At 44.2% G+C, this 16,772-nt stretch overlaps 1 protein-coding gene across 3 annotated transcripts in view; it reads right to left on the bottom strand.

Moving 5' to 3' along the window:
- mgat5 (alpha-1,6-mannosylglycoprotein 6-beta-N-acetylglucosaminyltransferase) overlaps positions 1-16,772 on the bottom strand; it is a 209,234-nt gene that overhangs the window by 13,212 nt on the left and 179,250 nt on the right. For all 3 annotated transcript variants that reach the window (XM_060911817.1, XM_060911818.1, XM_060911819.1), the window contains 4 exons: positions 11,028-11,177; positions 2,415-2,561; positions 937-1,053; positions 557-631 (listed from right to left, as the gene is read on the bottom strand). In XM_060911817.1, the coding sequence (XP_060767800.1) occupies positions 557-631; positions 937-1,053; positions 2,415-2,561; positions 11,028-11,177 (489 nt within the window). The remainder of the gene's footprint in view (positions 1-556; positions 632-936; positions 1,054-2,414; positions 2,562-11,027; positions 11,178-16,772) is intronic.

The following is a 16,772-nucleotide window of genomic DNA, read 5'->3' on the forward strand; positions in this document are numbered from 1 at the left end:
ACTTTACACCTTACGGTTTGGCCTACAGAAGGAAATATCTGTTTTTTGCTTTGCGTGCCCATTCATGTCAATAGGGAAAAAATTAATCCTTTAAAAAAATCCGGGATCCAGGAGGTGATCCGGATCACCGCCAAAACTTAATGGATTGTTACTTGTGCCCAGTCACACCTCTGGGAAAAATTTCAGAGCAATCCGTTCATTACTTTTTCCGTAATGTTGCTAACAGACAAACCAACAAACAAACAAACAAACCAACGCTACCGAAAACATAACCTCCTTGGTGGAGGTAAAAATGCACTGAACATTCCTGATCCTGTATCAACACAACACGACCTGTTTGGACCGCTGAGGAAAGCATCAGAAGTGATGTGGGATGTCATTTTTTTTTTTCCCCACTGAGGCACCCCCCCCAATCTTCCGTATTTACCAGACATCGTAGTCAATAACTGACATCACATGATTACTAATTACCACAAACCCCCATAAATACTTTAATACTATACAATAAACACCATGAACATTAACACAGTCCCCTCTCTCGCTCTCACACACACACCTGGTTCTCGATGAAGGAGTTGACTCTCTGCAGCATCCCCTCACAGGTGAACTCATATGGCAGATAGGGCTCAATCTGAAAAACACACACACACACACACACACCCCTCCTTAACATGGTACTGAGTATGAAACAGTAATTATAACTGGAGAAAAGATTCATCCTGGACATTTATCCGCTAGATAATAAAATGTACACAGTGACAGACACTGTATAAAGTCTGTTAGTTAGTGAGATATGATGGACAAGCAGATGAAGAGACAATGAGCTAAAGTCCATTCGCTGGACAGTTAAAGACCAACAAATAGGGAAACAATTGTAGTCCAACACCCAAAGAACGTACAGTGAAGAGTGGTGTATAAGCAAACATGAACACCCACCTTCTGACTGAGGATGGCTCTGAGCGCTCTATCCACCTCTCCGGGATTCTCGATGTCTACAGTCCAAACATGAGGCTGGCCGATGTACACCTCAGCATACGGGTGCTGTGAAGTCAGCTAGACACACACACACACACGTTAATCACACACTTCGTCCCACATTTAATAATTACACCTATCGTAAAGGCTATGCTCACATTACAAACTGATTTGATTTTCTATTTGGATTTAAAAGAGAACTGAAGTCATTTGTAAACTATGCTTTATTTCTCAATTCACGTGTTATTCAATTACGTGTTCGGTTTTAGTAACCTTATATCGTGACTCATACTGGCAACTAATTGCAATTAAATATTATACTTATCGGCCTATTCGGTTTTTAGCCGTGTTGAATTTAGTTTGTCTGGTCCATGTCAGGCGTCACTTATCCGCGCGATCTTCACAAGACTTGTGCGAGGCTTTGAAACGTGACGTGTCAGCCAGGTGTCAGTGCCGCCATTTTGAAAACTGTTTCCCAAACGAAATATTGCACAAAAACGAGTTTAAATGACGATTACTGCCGACTTTTTTCAAACTTTCCTGATTGCTATCAAAACAAACAAAACTTCCGGCTTGATTACATCAGCGTTCGAAAGAGGGCGCGCGCGTCTTTTGACAACGTTGGCAGATGTTGGTGACTTTGATTTCCGCTGTACGTTTTACTTCCGTCCTACGATGTCTCGCACAGGTCTCGACGAATCTGGTTTATGGCCATTGCTTTGACATACGGACTGATGTATTACAGAGCATATTTCAAACACGCATATAGCTATATAACACTTGCTATAGCAGTGACAAAATAGCGATCAAAAACGCATTCCTATATTTAATAAAATGAGATAAATAGAATTTTGATAATAAAAAAAAAATGCCTTCAGTTCTGCTTTAATAACCAGTGACCCATATCTGTTTTTAACATGAAGAATTACATATGTAGGCCCTCTAGTGGCAAATGCAAGAACTGCACCTTGTATTTAATGCTCTATAAAAGTAAGGCAAAATTATTAAATGTTTCACAACCCACAACCTGTGTGTGTGTGTGTGTGTGTGTGTGTGTGTGAGAGAGAGAGAGAGAGAGAGAGAGAGAGACCTCTCCCACAAAAAGCCCCACATGTGACACATTAAATGTCTCGGGCTGCTGTTTCACTACCCGACTTGGATTTGGATCGATTCCCCAAATATCAAGTGACTCACAGATTTTGCCATCATTCTGCTGAACATAGTCAGTGCTTCTGCAGATTAGATTAAGACTCCACAGAGAAGTGGCTCAGGTCTGATTTGATTTTTGTGTCCTGAGAAAAATCCGATTTGTGTCACATTAAGGCAGAAAATCAGATTTGGTAATGCGAGTGTTGCCGAATAAAGCTCAAAGACCTAATGAAAGCCCATTACACATCAGGTGTGTGTGCGCGCGCGCATGCATATTTATATATACACACCTCTCTCAGTGTGGGCTTTCCCTTGAAAAAATCCGTATTCTTGCTGCTCTTGGGTGGATTGAACTTCGGGTTCAAGAATGCACAGCCATTGGCTATGGCCTCCAGGGGGGCGGGGCCTTCATAAGGAAAGGACAAACCTACAAACAGCTGAGAAAGAAATACATAAAGGAAAAAGTTCAGGATGGAAATAATTTAACAATTACATTTATCCATGCAATTAGTCATAATTTTTCCCCCCAGGATTTGCAGGGACATTAAAAATGTTTTACAACAATCGAACACTAATTCGAATCATCTTGGACAATCTGGGTTGTTATCCCCCCCCCCCCCCACCTAAGAGTAATTAACCCCATTCATTTTCATGATTACATCACGTCCCACCAAGTCCATTTGTTTGCATTTCAAACCTCCGGATTATATTCCCACATGAGCATGACTCCTCTTGTTTTGCTAAAACATGCACCAATGGTTTGTGTTCCTAGGAATTTGTCGAGCACTGATCAGCTGATAAGTAACGCATGAATGACTTCCACATCACGACTTTCAGAGCTTTCAGCTATAGTACAGATATCTCATCTCATCTCATTATCTCTAGCCGCTTTATCCTTCTACAGGGTCGCAGGCAAGCTGGAGCCTATCCCAGCTGACTACGGGCGAAAGGCGGGGTACACCCTGGACAAGTCGCCAGGTCATCACAGGGCTGACACATAGACACAGACAACCATTCACACTCACATTCACACCTACGGTCAATTTAGAGTCACCAGTTAACCTAACCTGCATGTCTTTGGACTGTGGGGGAAACCGGAGCACCCGGAGGAAACCCACGCGGACACGGGGAGAACATGCAAACTCCACACAGAAAGGCCCTCGCCGGCCCCGGGGCTCGAACCCAGGACCTTCTTGCTGTGAGGCGACAGCGCTAACCACTACACCACCGTGCCGCCAGTACAGATATCTCGCCTAACAAATTCATTTCATGCCTCAGACTCATCAAAAGGTTAATGCAAGGCTCATCGGTGGCAATAAAAGAAGGTTTTTTTTTAAAGAAAAAGTGAAAAATTATTTAGAAATTGCACTGCAAGTTTACAGTACAGATAAGCAGTGGTGGTTACTGGCTCTTGAGCAAGGCCCTTCACCCCTTCTCCTCAAGAAGTACTGATCCTGTGCTCTGACCCCAACTTCCTAACATGCGAAGAAAAGAATTTCACTGTGCTGTAATGTAAATGTGACTAATAACAGCTTCTTCTTCTTCACGTAATCATTCACGGAGGCACTGAACCTGTGTGGTTGGGTAATGGAAAGTGAATTCTCCTCAATGTTATTTGTACTGCTGATAAAAGTTATAACTGCGATGTTGACAAAAGCAGATGTGTGGGGTATCGTGCAGCACTTGTACTTCTCCTGATCGAGTTGCACTACGACTCTGTCGGCATTAACTCCCTCTGGCCACATGCATTTCTTTTTTAATGTGATCATATACAGAGTAATGCTTATAGGGAAGTCAGTTGTGTTCTATTAATGTGTGTGTTACAATAATAAAAGCAAACCGAAAAAGTCTTGAGAATTTCACATGACTTGCTCCTTTCCTTTCGTGCTCTCCATCTTTCTCAGCCACAGTTTGAGGTCATGCTTAAAATTACAAGAGGTCTTATTCAGCTTGATGACTTGAGCAAATATTTGAAAAGGCCCAAGTTGTTCCACCAGTGTAGCTGCGTACATCTGAGCCACAATAATCTACTTGTTAACATAACGCCTCACAAACCTCAGGGTACAAAAAGCAGCCTGTGCTCCAAACAGACTGATGACCTCACGGAAGGGCTTCAGGATGAAAAATGTACAAAGACACCCTTATACACTCGCTGACTCTTGGAGTACAGTAGAAGCACACACTCATCCGATCACCCAATCCAGACATGTGACCAGTGGTAACACTCAAGTGGGTTCAGCTACAGATCTACAAACAGCAAGCGTTGGGATTAATGGGATAATTACATTGAGTACAATTCCTGTTTGTGTCAGTAGGAGGCAGTACAGCTTCACTACTGCAAGCAAAAGAGGCGGCATGAGGATGAAAGAGAAGGACACAGACTATTATTAGTATGCTGCAAAATATACTGAGATCTACTGACAAGGAGAGAAGGAGCAACACTCAGAGAGTGGAAAAAAAATTACCTCTGCCCTTACGATGTAAATATTCTATTAGTTCTGACAGCAGCGATGGTACTAGAGAGCTCTGTCTCTGCACAGACGCCCGTGTGTCACCACAAAGACGCAACAAACAACTGTGCATCACCCTAAAGACACCGCAAATGCCCATGCATCGCCATAAAGACGCAACAGATGCCCGTGCGTCGCCGCAAAGATGCAACAGATGCCCATGTGACACCATAAAGGCCCAACAAACAACTGTGCATAGCCGCAAAGAAGCGCCACAGATGCCCGCGTGTCGCCGCAAAGACGCACCACAGACGCCGCAAAGACGCCCGCGCGTCGCTGCAAAGACGCGCCACAGACGCCCGTGTGTCGCCGCAAAGACGCCTGCGCATCGCCACAAAGACACCCGCGCGTCGCCGCAAAGACGCAACAGACGCCCGTGCGTTGCCGCAACAGACAACTGTGCATCGCCCCAAAGACACCGCAAATGCCTGTGCGTCGCCATAAAGACGCAACAAACAACTGTGCGTTGCTGCAAAGACGCAACAGACGCCCGTGCGTCGCTGCAAAGATGCAACGGATGCCCATGTGACACCATAAAGGCCCAACAAACAACTGTGCATAGCCGCAAAGAAGCGCCACAGATGCCCGCGCGTCGCCGCAAAGACGTGCCACAGACGCCCGCGCGTCGCCGCAAAGACGCGCCACAGACACGGCAAAGACGCCCGTGCGTCGCCGCAAAGACGTGCCACAGACGCCCGCGCGTCGCCGCAAAGACGCCCGCGCGTCGCCGCAAAGACGCCCGCGCGTCGCCGCAAAGACGCAACAGATGCCCGCGCGTCGCCGCAAAGACGCAACAGACAACTGTGCATCGCCCCAAAGACACCGCAAATGCCTGTGCGTCGCCATAAAGATGCAACAAACAACTGTGCGTTGCTGCAAAGACGCAACAGACGCCCGTGCGTCGCCGCAAAGACGTAACAGACACCCGCGTGTTGCCCCAAAGACACGGCAGACGCCCGTGTGTCGCCGTAAAGATGCAACAAATGGCTGTATCGCTGCATGGACACAACAAACGACTGTGTGTCACACCAAAGACACAACAAATGACTAGGTATAAGCTGAGGACCACTGCAAAAGCACAACAAACTTCTGTGTATTACTGCTAAAGCTAAAAAAAAAAAAAAAAGGCTGTATTACACTGCAAAGACATAAAAGTCTGTATCAGTGTGAAAGCTCAACAAAAACAGCTGAGAAACAGTGCGAAAGCTCAATAAACATCTGTATATCATTTCAAAAGCACAAACGCATCTCTGCATCAGTGCCAAAGCACAAAGTCTGTTTCGCTACGAAAGCACAGAAAAGAGTCTGCGCATCAGTGCAAAGGTGCATCAAAAGGTCTGCGTATCAGATGACAGACGCAACAAACATTCGCGTGTCACTGCGACGATAACAGACGTCTGCATGTCAGTGACCCAAAATCGTTCACGAAGGTGTTTCATCCCACTGTAGCTGTGTTTCTAAATGTGACAGCAAGCAGAACTGAGTTCAAACAACTACCATCGTGATTCAAGCAAACAAGCTAAACACTCGGTACAGGTGCGAGGTAAATCGCGGCCCATAAAGCATGCTATTGTGTGTAAGCCTCAACCACAGAGACTCGGAGACCTTCAGGCTCGAGTGACCTCTCACTTAATGACACGAGCTCAGCTCCCAGGTACACGTCATCCCGTGACAGCATGCTGAGAGAATCCTTGGCTCCTTTCACCTTTCCATATGTGTTTGCATTAAGCATGTGAGAGTCCAAAAGCTCATTTGCATATTCTTTGAATTTGCACAAGACATACGGTGAACTTGAGAATCATGGGCACCTTCAATGAAGGCGAATAAAAACAACGATATTACATGAATAACTCAAGCAATTAAAGATTTTCTTTTTTTAGCTTCAACATACGGGAAGTGAAATTACTGGCACCCCCACCCAAAAAAAAAAAAAGTCTCCTCTAGAGAGAAAAGCAGCACAGAGATTCCGCCTATAATGTTTAACAAGGACACATTTCTGGCTCTCCTCCATGCATGACATGTCAAGCTGCTTTATTTTTAATCCTGCGCATATGGAACATACTCTAAGGTCATTTTAACATTTTTTTCCCCCCTCAATATTGGTATTTTTGGTATAATCTGCTCTCCGTGCTGCATGTTGAGTCATGCGTTTGAACTTTTATGCGAGTTCCTGTTTCGTTTTTGGTAATGGTGGGGTTACTGGATGAACATCTTGTATAACAAACCAAACTGGAACACTATAATTAGCTCAGATTTGCGGTGAGAGTGCTTGCACTGACAGCACTATTACCTTCATGTTTGCAGGTATTCCAGCACATTGATAAGCCATCCATCCAAAAACAAACAAAAACCGCGGTTCTGTATTGGTACCAAAGGAAAATGAACATTTTGAAAACCATACAAGTGATTCATGGATTTGCGTAATGGTACAGAGGCCCAGAACGGGACACGGAGGGGGAGGAAGATGTACTTTTGAGAGATCTTGCAAAATTTTGCATTTAGGTCGTTGTATTTCCAGGTCACGTCAGCAACATGGAAACAGGGCTGCCGTTGAGGCTAAATGTGCGACTAAATGAGGCTAAATACACGGCATTTACACACCTCCAACATTTCTGAAATAATGTGAACACGCATCTAAGAGTTTAATAAAGCAACTTTAAAATTTGCTAGCGTTAAGAGTTTCCTACTGTTTAATCAGCGCAAACTTGCGCTCCGAACAATCACATTGTTTCATGCTAGAGGCTCTGAACGTGATCAGAATCAGAATCAAGTGCAATAAAGGTTCACAGAATGGAGCTGCATGACTTGGATATCACTGCATATGGAAATCACTCCTACTGACAGAGTGGCCACGTTAACATTCACTGCATTAGCTTAAAAAAATAGCAAGCTGTAAAAAAAAACATGCACAAAAAATAAAGAAGAAAAAACCCTCCACACTTCTACAAATTGGATTGAATGTCTTTATATTCGAGGTCAATTTCAAAATTCTATGAACCTCTCCCACTGGTGTGTGCGCTCCATCCAGGCTTGTAGTACTCGAATCCGACTCGTGCCCTAATTTTAAGGACTTATGACTCGACTTGAGCACTGATGACTTGGATTTTTTCTTTATTTTTTGTAACAGGTCATAATAATTTGGTATAAGATATTTATATCTACGTTAATTTTTGTACTAATTTCGTGCAAGAGTGTCATTCCTGCGTGCCTTGGCGCGTGCATCAGATAGACTCTCGGGCGCGCTCCGGACAGTGGACTGTAAATGACTCGCACCTGCACAGGATTAAGGCACGATCAGCGCGCCTATAGAGAGCGTGCACGTGACGTCACGAGGTCACGTGATATTTGTTTATCTGCCATCTTGGACGGCAAGGCCGCGCATAGAATTTGGACAAACCCGTTCTAATTATCAAGTGTGTGGGAGTAGATCTTTCGAGAATGGTTATATCTTGTTCAGCATTTGGTTGTACCAATAGACAGGGCCAAAAGGAGGGCCTGTCATTTTATAGATTCCCCGCAGACGAGGAGAGACGCGCAAAATGGGTGTCCGCTGTGCGAAGAGAAAACTGGAACCCCAGTTCTACCAGCCGAATTTGTAGTGAACACTTCATATCAGGTAGGTGTAATCTTCTAATTCAATTCTCTTAGTACATCTGTTAAGTTGATTTTCGGATTGAATGATAACTGCATACTTAGAAACTAGACAGTCTCTAACGTTTAAAATGGCTATGCCTAGCCCTACTACCCTGGCCTAGTCTATGACAATGTTTTATCTTTTTGGCTCATATATGCCTTTGAAAGGCCAATCCATAGTAGGGATGGCGAAAACTAAAAAAAAATCTTGACCGACCACCGAGCCTCATTAGCCGGTTAAAGTCGGTTAACCTGAGTTTAAACAGGGATGAAAACGGCGGATGCCGCCTTTTTCACGGCTGAATCGTGCAGATCCGATTTTTTTTTTAGGGGGGGGCGTTGGAGTGTCTGAATAATTTCATCAAAGTATGAGAAGAAAACAGTAAATCAGAAAGCTGCGAACGTTTGCGCAGCTTCCGCGCAAACATGAGCAGCTTTCTGATTTACTGTTTTTCAGACAAAAACATACATATTTACAACCCTGTCATTATCTGGAACTGAGTTTAGATTTCGAACATTCTTACGATAAAACGTCCTGCATAGTCTCTTTATGATAAACGTCTTAATGCCACTTACCCGTGAGGTTATCAAGTAGACATTCTTCTTCGAGACCTTCCAGAGGTATAGTTGGGATACCCATCCCACAACAAAATATTTATAAGCTTCCAGGCTCTTGTAAGCTTTGAGGGCTTTGCCAGTGTAACACGATTCACGATTAACAAGAAAATTGTAAATGTCGTGGTAGGCCAGATCGGGCAAATCGCCGGCACCGCAGCTCCGAATTTCCCTGAACAAGGATTGCGGCAAGTTGTACAGATATGCAATCCCCAACCTGGAACACTTTTCCACGTAATGCTGCCTCACGTCACCTTCAAGATGCTGAACAAACTTAGACAAGTAATCGCGCGATGTAGATGGGGTCTCATCTCATCTCATTATCTCTAGCCGCTTTATCCTTCTACAGGGTCGCAGGCGAGCTGGAGCCTATCCCAGCTGACTACGGGCGAAAGGTGGGGTACACCCTGGACAAATCGCCAGGTCATCACAGGGCTGACACATAGACACAGACAACCATTCACACTCACATTCACACCTACGGTCAATTTAGAGTCACCAGTTAACCTAACCTTCATGTCTTTGGACTGTGGGGGAAACCGGAGCACCCGGAGGAAACCCACGCGGACACGGGGAGAACATGCAAACTCCACACAGAAAGGCCCTCGCCGGCCCCGGGGCTCGAACCCGGACCTTCTTGCTGTGAGGCGACAGCGCTAACCACTACACCACCGTACCGCCCTGTAGATGGGGTATTTTCCGAATTTTCTTGAGGATTACTCCCTGGATCCATTACGCTCGCACAAGGTAAACAATCCTGATGCCGTCCAATATGGCGGAGTACACACGTGCGGGTCACGTGACTGCACATCTATATAAAAACTGCGAAAACGCACTTACTTTGCGAAGTATTGAATTGGACACATTACTGAGCCTTATTTCCTTGTTTGGTTTCCTGATTTCCTGTTCCTCGTCTTTGATAGGCCGTTTGTGCTTCGCTTGACCTATTACCTGTTTCACGATTTTGCCTGCCGTTCTGGATTGTTTACCGGTCTTCACCTGTATTAATAAACACACCTTCTGCGCTTACATCCGTCTCCCAACCATCTTTGACAGAATACTTCACACTCCCTGATAAAGAGAAGCACATTCACCTGTGGGCGGCACGGTGGTGTAGTGGTTAGCGCTGTTGCCTCACAGCAAGAAGGTCCGGGTTCGAGCCCTGTGGCCAGCGAGGGCCTTTCTGTGTGGAGTTTGCATGTTCTCCCCGTGTCCGCGTGGGTTTCCTCCGGGTGCTCCGGTTTCCCCCACAGTCCAAAGACATGCAGGTTAGGTTAACTGGTGACTCTAAATTGACCGTAGGTGTGAATATGAGTGTGAATGGTTGTCTGTGTCTATGTGTCAGCCCTGTGATGATCTGGCGACTTGTCCAGGGTGTACCCCGCCTTTCGCCCGTAGTCAGCTGGGATAGGCTCCAGCTTGCCTGCGACCCTGTAGAACAGGATAAAGCGGCTAGAGATAATGAGATGAGACTTGGACTTGAACACTGGGGACTCAAGACTGGACTTGATGCCTCACAAAAGTACTCCCCCCTCCCCCCATACAACAGTGATTCTTCCGTGTGAAAGCAAACCTGTGACCAAACACACCCAGAGTGTGAAGTGCACTAAACCAGACGGCATGCTTTGTGTATGGATGTTATCAAAAGGTTCAGGAGGGTGTGTGTTTGTGATAAACACAAAGCAAAGTGTGGCCGCATACACGAATGGAAAGTATGTTTGAGAATGTATACATTTATGGCATTTGGTAGACGCCCTTATCCAGAGCGAGTCACATTTATTTATTTATTCATTCATTTAAAATACAATGGAGTAGTTAAAGGTTAAGGGCCTTGCTCAAGGGCCCAGCAGTTGCAGCATATCGGCGCTGGGATTTGAACTCACAACCTTCCAATCAATACCTAATCCACCAATCGAAAGAAAACGTGAAAGTAGGACAGTGAGCATGTTTTGCATTTCAATGCGTTCCTAGTGTGAGAAAACAGTGCGGTGTGGGATGCAGAATGTGTGCGCTTGCGTTTTGGCACAAGGAAAGACGAATGTTTTATGCATGAGCATATAAGATCAGAACAGCAACACTGAGATAGAGGGGGGAGCGAAGAAGAAAAAACAATAAGAAGAAGCGTGCATGCGTTCGTGCGCTTACTTTGGTCTCACGGAGCAGAAACTGCAGGTCTCGTCCGCTGAGGATGCCGTGGTTTTTGACGTAGCCGGGCAAATGGACAGTGCTGCTGCCATGGACAGTCGCGTGCACCTCCATGTACGAGTGGATGATGTCCAAGTACTTCTTTTTATCCTACAACATCGAAGAAGAAATAAATGATCAAAAACACACCACGTGTAAACCAAGCTCGAGAAATAGCCTCCAGAATTTTTTTATTTAAAAATCATCCAGAATTTCTACCTTGATGATTTGCCTCATTCGTTAGGACTCTGCACTAAACCTGCTTCATTTCAACCAAACTGAACTAGTTTTTAATTGATCAGTTTTCAAACTTTAATACGTGAGTATTAACCAAGAATACACCTTCAAAAACAGTACTTTAGACTCTTTGAACAATGAAGTACATTTGCTCTATGTTAACGCGCTCATTAATCTAAAACTTTTCTCATTGGTGATACTGTGACGTTTTTGCGAGGTGACGTTTATTTATTTTTGGAAGGAGTCTCCGGTGTCAGTGTTTTGTAACAGTCTAAAGATAAGACAGTGCGTTAAGTTTTCCACCACAGGGACGTCTTAAGGACTATTGCACTCTCACTGATTTTTTTTTTTTAATCTTGGAGATAAAGAGAGGCTGATGAGGAAACAACCGTTTATAACTGTTATAAACACAAGTATCTAAAAGAAGTAACTTGCTTCTTGGATGATCCACAACATTAAGTGTAATGGGCAAAAGTACAGCAACGTGTTCTTTAAAATGACCTTGATAATTTATTATTGTCATTACTGTGACTCTGTGTTCTGATAACATCATAATGAATTATCTACGTTACACCTGATCTCTCTCTCTCACACACACACACACACACACACACACACACACAAATTCACAGCAATTAAAAAAAAAAAACTGAAATAAATAAAGCAACATGATTCATGCCATTCCTGCACTACAGGAATAGTGTGCAGGAATGGCATGGTTGTGCCATCTTGGGTATGAAGTGGTTTGGTTGTGCCATCTTCATTCCCAAGATGGCACAACCCACCGTATTTAAAAAAAAAAGTATGAAGATATGACTAATCAGTCAGTAAAAATGTACTCATCGTGCAAAAAATTCCAAAGTGCACTCATGGTGTTTTCTTCCATATTGCTAAATGAATCAGAATAAGGATGTAGAGAGAAGCTCATTTCCTTTGGCATTCTGCCACACACAAACACACGATCTGATCTGCATTGGCAGAAATAAACAAACAAACAAACAAACAAACAAATAAATAAAACAAACCACAACAGAAGCATGTCAGCTCAACAAATCAGACACCAAAGCCACACACAGGTTTTATCACACTTAATGAATATAATGATTACTATAGCTAATTAAATTAATTAAAGCTAACTTAACCTATGCTATACCTAACCCCAACCTTCACTGGGTGGGAACTGGATTCCTTTGTGACACCAGCCAACCGCATCTTTTCAAACAGCTGCTTATGCAACGTTCGAGCACAGAGTAACACACTCCGAGGAAAGTGCTATCCGCCTACTTCCTTATGCATGAGCTCACATGATTGGCTGCTGTCGCTGTAATTGGCATTCCGATTTTGATCTCGCAGGCTCCCAGCCATGGGATCATCAGGATTCGAACTAGTGATCTCTGGATAATAGTTTCATATTTTATAAAAACATGGTTTATTAGGCGGCCAAGCACCGCAGATGCATCAGCACTGTACTGGAATTGTACGTACTGCATTATACTTCCACAATGGGAGTCGGCGGCAGCCCACCGCTTTGCATGCTTTTTATGAAATTTGGCACAGTGATGGAGGACAATCTCAGCTAGCTTTATAGCAATTTTGGTATTCACCACTCAAGTCCGCTACTGAAACCAACAGGGCAAATTTTGGCACGCGTTAACAATAATAACGCCGCAGTGAAAGGTTGTAGAAACTATCTTCTGATTCTTTGGGTCAAGTCAAGTTCAACAGACACCATGGTGTTAAATCTATGCCATATGGTATTTCCCACCATTTTGATTCCCCCCCCCAAACGTTTTTGTCGCTTCTCCTGCCTAAAATTTCACCTGATCAGCAACAAATTTGGAAAGCAGCATGGTGCAACCAAGCCAAACAAAACTCTCTCTCTGATTTTTGATATATGGGACATCCATAACACACAAACCAAACTGCCAAACAGGAAGTGAGGGAATTTCTCAGCAAGGGTGTGATGCACACTATTTAGCTTAAAGTTTGTGGACACCTAACCATCACACCCATATATGGACCTCTCTCAAACTGTTGCCACAAAGTTGGCAGCACACACTTGCCTAGGATATCTCTGCAATGCAGTTTCTCTTCACTGAAACTAACGGGCCTAGCCCAAACATGTTCCAGCATGACGATGCCCCTGTGCACAAGACAAGGTCCATGAAGGCATGCTTTGTCAAGGATGGCGGGGAAGAACTTGAGCAACCTCAACCCCAATGAGAATGTTTGGGATGAACTGGAACGCCGATTGCACCCCAGGCATTCTCACCTGAGAGCACTTACCTGACCTTGACCTCACTAATGCGCTCATGCTTGAATGAGCAAAACCCCACAGCCATGCCCCAAAATCTAATGGAAAGTCTTTCCAGAAGAGTGGAGCTTATTAAAACAGCAAAGGAGGACTAAATCTGGAATGAGATGTTCAACAAGCGCATATGGGTGTCAACAAACTGTTGGCCATATGCTACATGCTGACCAAAGATTGTAAACATCACCACAAAATCTGGATGACAGTGTTGTGAGTCCAGTCCAAAAACCCCTTCTTTCTCATATATTTAATGTGTGTGACATTTCATTCATAACCTACAAATGCATTTCCTACCAAAGTCACCAAATGGGCAAGGACCTCTCTTTGCTCTCAAAACAGCCTCAATTCTTCATGGTATTGGATTCCACAAGAGGTTTGAAATGTTCTTTTGATATTCTGGTCCATGTTGACATAATTGCATCATGCAGTTCCTGCAGATTTTTCAGGTGCACTTTCATGCTGTGAATTCCCTGTTCTACCACATTCCAAAGGTGTCTCTTGAACTCAGATCCGGTGACTGGAAAGGCCACTGAAGAACACTGAACTCCACAGTCCAAAGACATGCAGATTAGGATAACTGGTGGCTCTACATTGGCCATAGGTGTGAGTGTGAATGGTTGTCTGTGTCTATGTGTCAGCCCTGTGCTGACCTGGCGACTTGTCCAGGGTGTACCCCACCTTTCGCCCGTAGTCAGCTGGGATAGGCTCCAGCTTGCCTGCGACCCTGTAGAACAGGATAAAGTGGCTAGATATAATGAGACTTTCATGCTGTGAATCTCCTGCTCTACCACATTCCAAAGGTGTCTCTTGAACTCAGATCTGGTGACTGGGAAGGCCACTGAAGAACACTGAACTCATTGTCATGTTCATGAAACCAGTCTGAGATGACGTGGTGCATCATCATACAAGAAGTAGATGGTAAATCATGGCCATGAAGGGATACATATGGTCAGCAACAATACTTCAAGTGATGACTGACTGCTATTAACGGGCTCAGTGTGTGCCAAGAAAACATTCCCCACACCATTACACAACCTCCACCAGCCTGGACTGTTGATGCAAGGCAGGTTGGATCCATAGATTCATGCTGTTGACACCAGGTTCTGACCCTACTATCTGTATGCCTCAGATGAGATTAAGATTCATCAGACCTGTCTACTTTTTTCTCCTCAGTCTTCAACTGGACACTTTTGGTGAACCTGAACTCGACATGGTCTTCTTACTGTTGTAGCTAATGCGTCTCAAGGTTTGACATGCATCCTGAGATGCTTTTCTTCTCACTACAATTGTACAGACTTGTTATCGGAGTTACTGTGACCTTTCTGTCAGCTTGAACCAGTCTGGCCATTCTCCATTGAGCTCTCTTATCAACAAGGTGACTGTCTTCATTTGCAACTTGGGAAGGCTAGTGAAAGCAGGAAATTAAGTAATATCTCAGCAATGGCTTGATGTTTTGCCTTCAAGTTTATTGTACATCCTTGGGAGCGACCGAGCACTGACCGTCATAAAGGCTTCTGTTCTTCTACTGTCGCTACGCTGTGGGGACAGAAAGTGCTTGGCCCCCTTAACTGCTACTACTTGCAGTTATATTTTTACATGTGATTGTTGGGACATTTTACAAGATTATACAAGCACGATTGAGCTTGTAAATACAGAGACAATTCATTTTACTGTTAATGCACAGTGAAGCACTAAGCCGAATTAAGCGGATTAATAAAAGTACTACAGTGTGGATATTTTAGAAGATCCCTGAAAAGGGCTTTGCTTGAACAAAGTCCAAAAATGAGGAGTGCCATGATGAGCGACGTGCATTAGCTTACACATACTGAGTGGAGGTGTTTATGTTTGCAGACTAATCCTTGAAAATGCCAAATAGCAAACTAAGTAAAAAAGATGTGTGACAAGATGCACTGTTATATGAAAACATTCGAGAACAGGAGGTGTGATGTAGCCTGACGCAAGGCCGAGTTACTGTTACCACCCTAAAGTTGATTATTTTCCTACAACAGAATGTCCTGAAGCATTTTATTCCTTTCATACCGCAGGAACTTGAAAATGATTATAATCAATTACCCCACCCGCCAGCGAGTTCTCCCCCACCATACAACAGCTACCAACAAGAAGGGTGAATGCTAATACATGCTAAGCCTAAGACATGCTGTTCACGCTGCGTCACAGTACACTCAGAGGAAAGTGCTATCTACCCTCTTCCACATACATGAGCTCACAGACACCCATGATTTGCAAGTGTTGCTCTGATTGACAGGGAGCGGGAGTATATCATCCGTCACACATTGAGAGTATGGCCAATTCTTCCCTCTTGACTCCCGGCTACAGATGGCTGTGGCATCATCAGGATTCGAATTCGCCATGATAGGGGCGAATATATCCGGTTTCCTGTCCATTATGAACGAAGAAAATTACAACGAAAATGTTATTAATTCCTCTTCAATGCAACGCTGAAGTGTTGCCTGGAATTGAGCACGATGCCAGCGTCTATGTGCGGGACGTATCCTACAGGCCGCTGAACGTTATTGAGCATCGTTCTCACATCGAGTTGATGAGAACATGCTGGTAGATATGAGTCATTTCTGAGGATACCACTAAGCTTCTGAGCACACGGTCACACATAATACACAAACATGACCGCCTGCGGTTGAACATGTTCACACACGATTTCAAACTGCATTATTTGTAGTCTCACAAACACTTGGTCAAAAATATAATGTAAAAAAATAACACAATGTGGTGTACAGCACGCAGTGTGCGTGAAACCTTGAGACTGTTGTTCAAACTCGGCCAATCTGAGCTGAAAACCGGGATCCCAGCATCAAATAGAACTTCAAGAAAAGCCCCCTCGTGCGCGTGTGTGTGAGAGAGAGCATGTAAGAGAAGGGAGTTGCACAGAAGCAAGAGCATAGGATCCCAGTCTCAGGAGAGCATTTTAATTAAAGAGAATAAAGCAGTTTTATAGAGCCATAAAAGAGCAGGGAGAGATCATGAGATGCATATACAGAAAGGGTATAAAAGAGAGAGAGAGATTGTGTGTGTACACACCAGGTTATCTGGACAGAGATGAGAGGATATGTCTGCAGGCTTTTGAAATGCTAATAAAAGACAGTCATTGGCCAGACTGACTAACACACACACTTATAAAT

Source organism: Neoarius graeffei, chromosome 27, assembly GCF_027579695.1.
Source record: "Neoarius graeffei isolate fNeoGra1 chromosome 27, fNeoGra1.pri, whole genome shotgun sequence".
Classification (NCBI taxonomy): domain Eukaryota; kingdom Metazoa; phylum Chordata; class Actinopteri; order Siluriformes; family Ariidae; genus Neoarius; species Neoarius graeffei.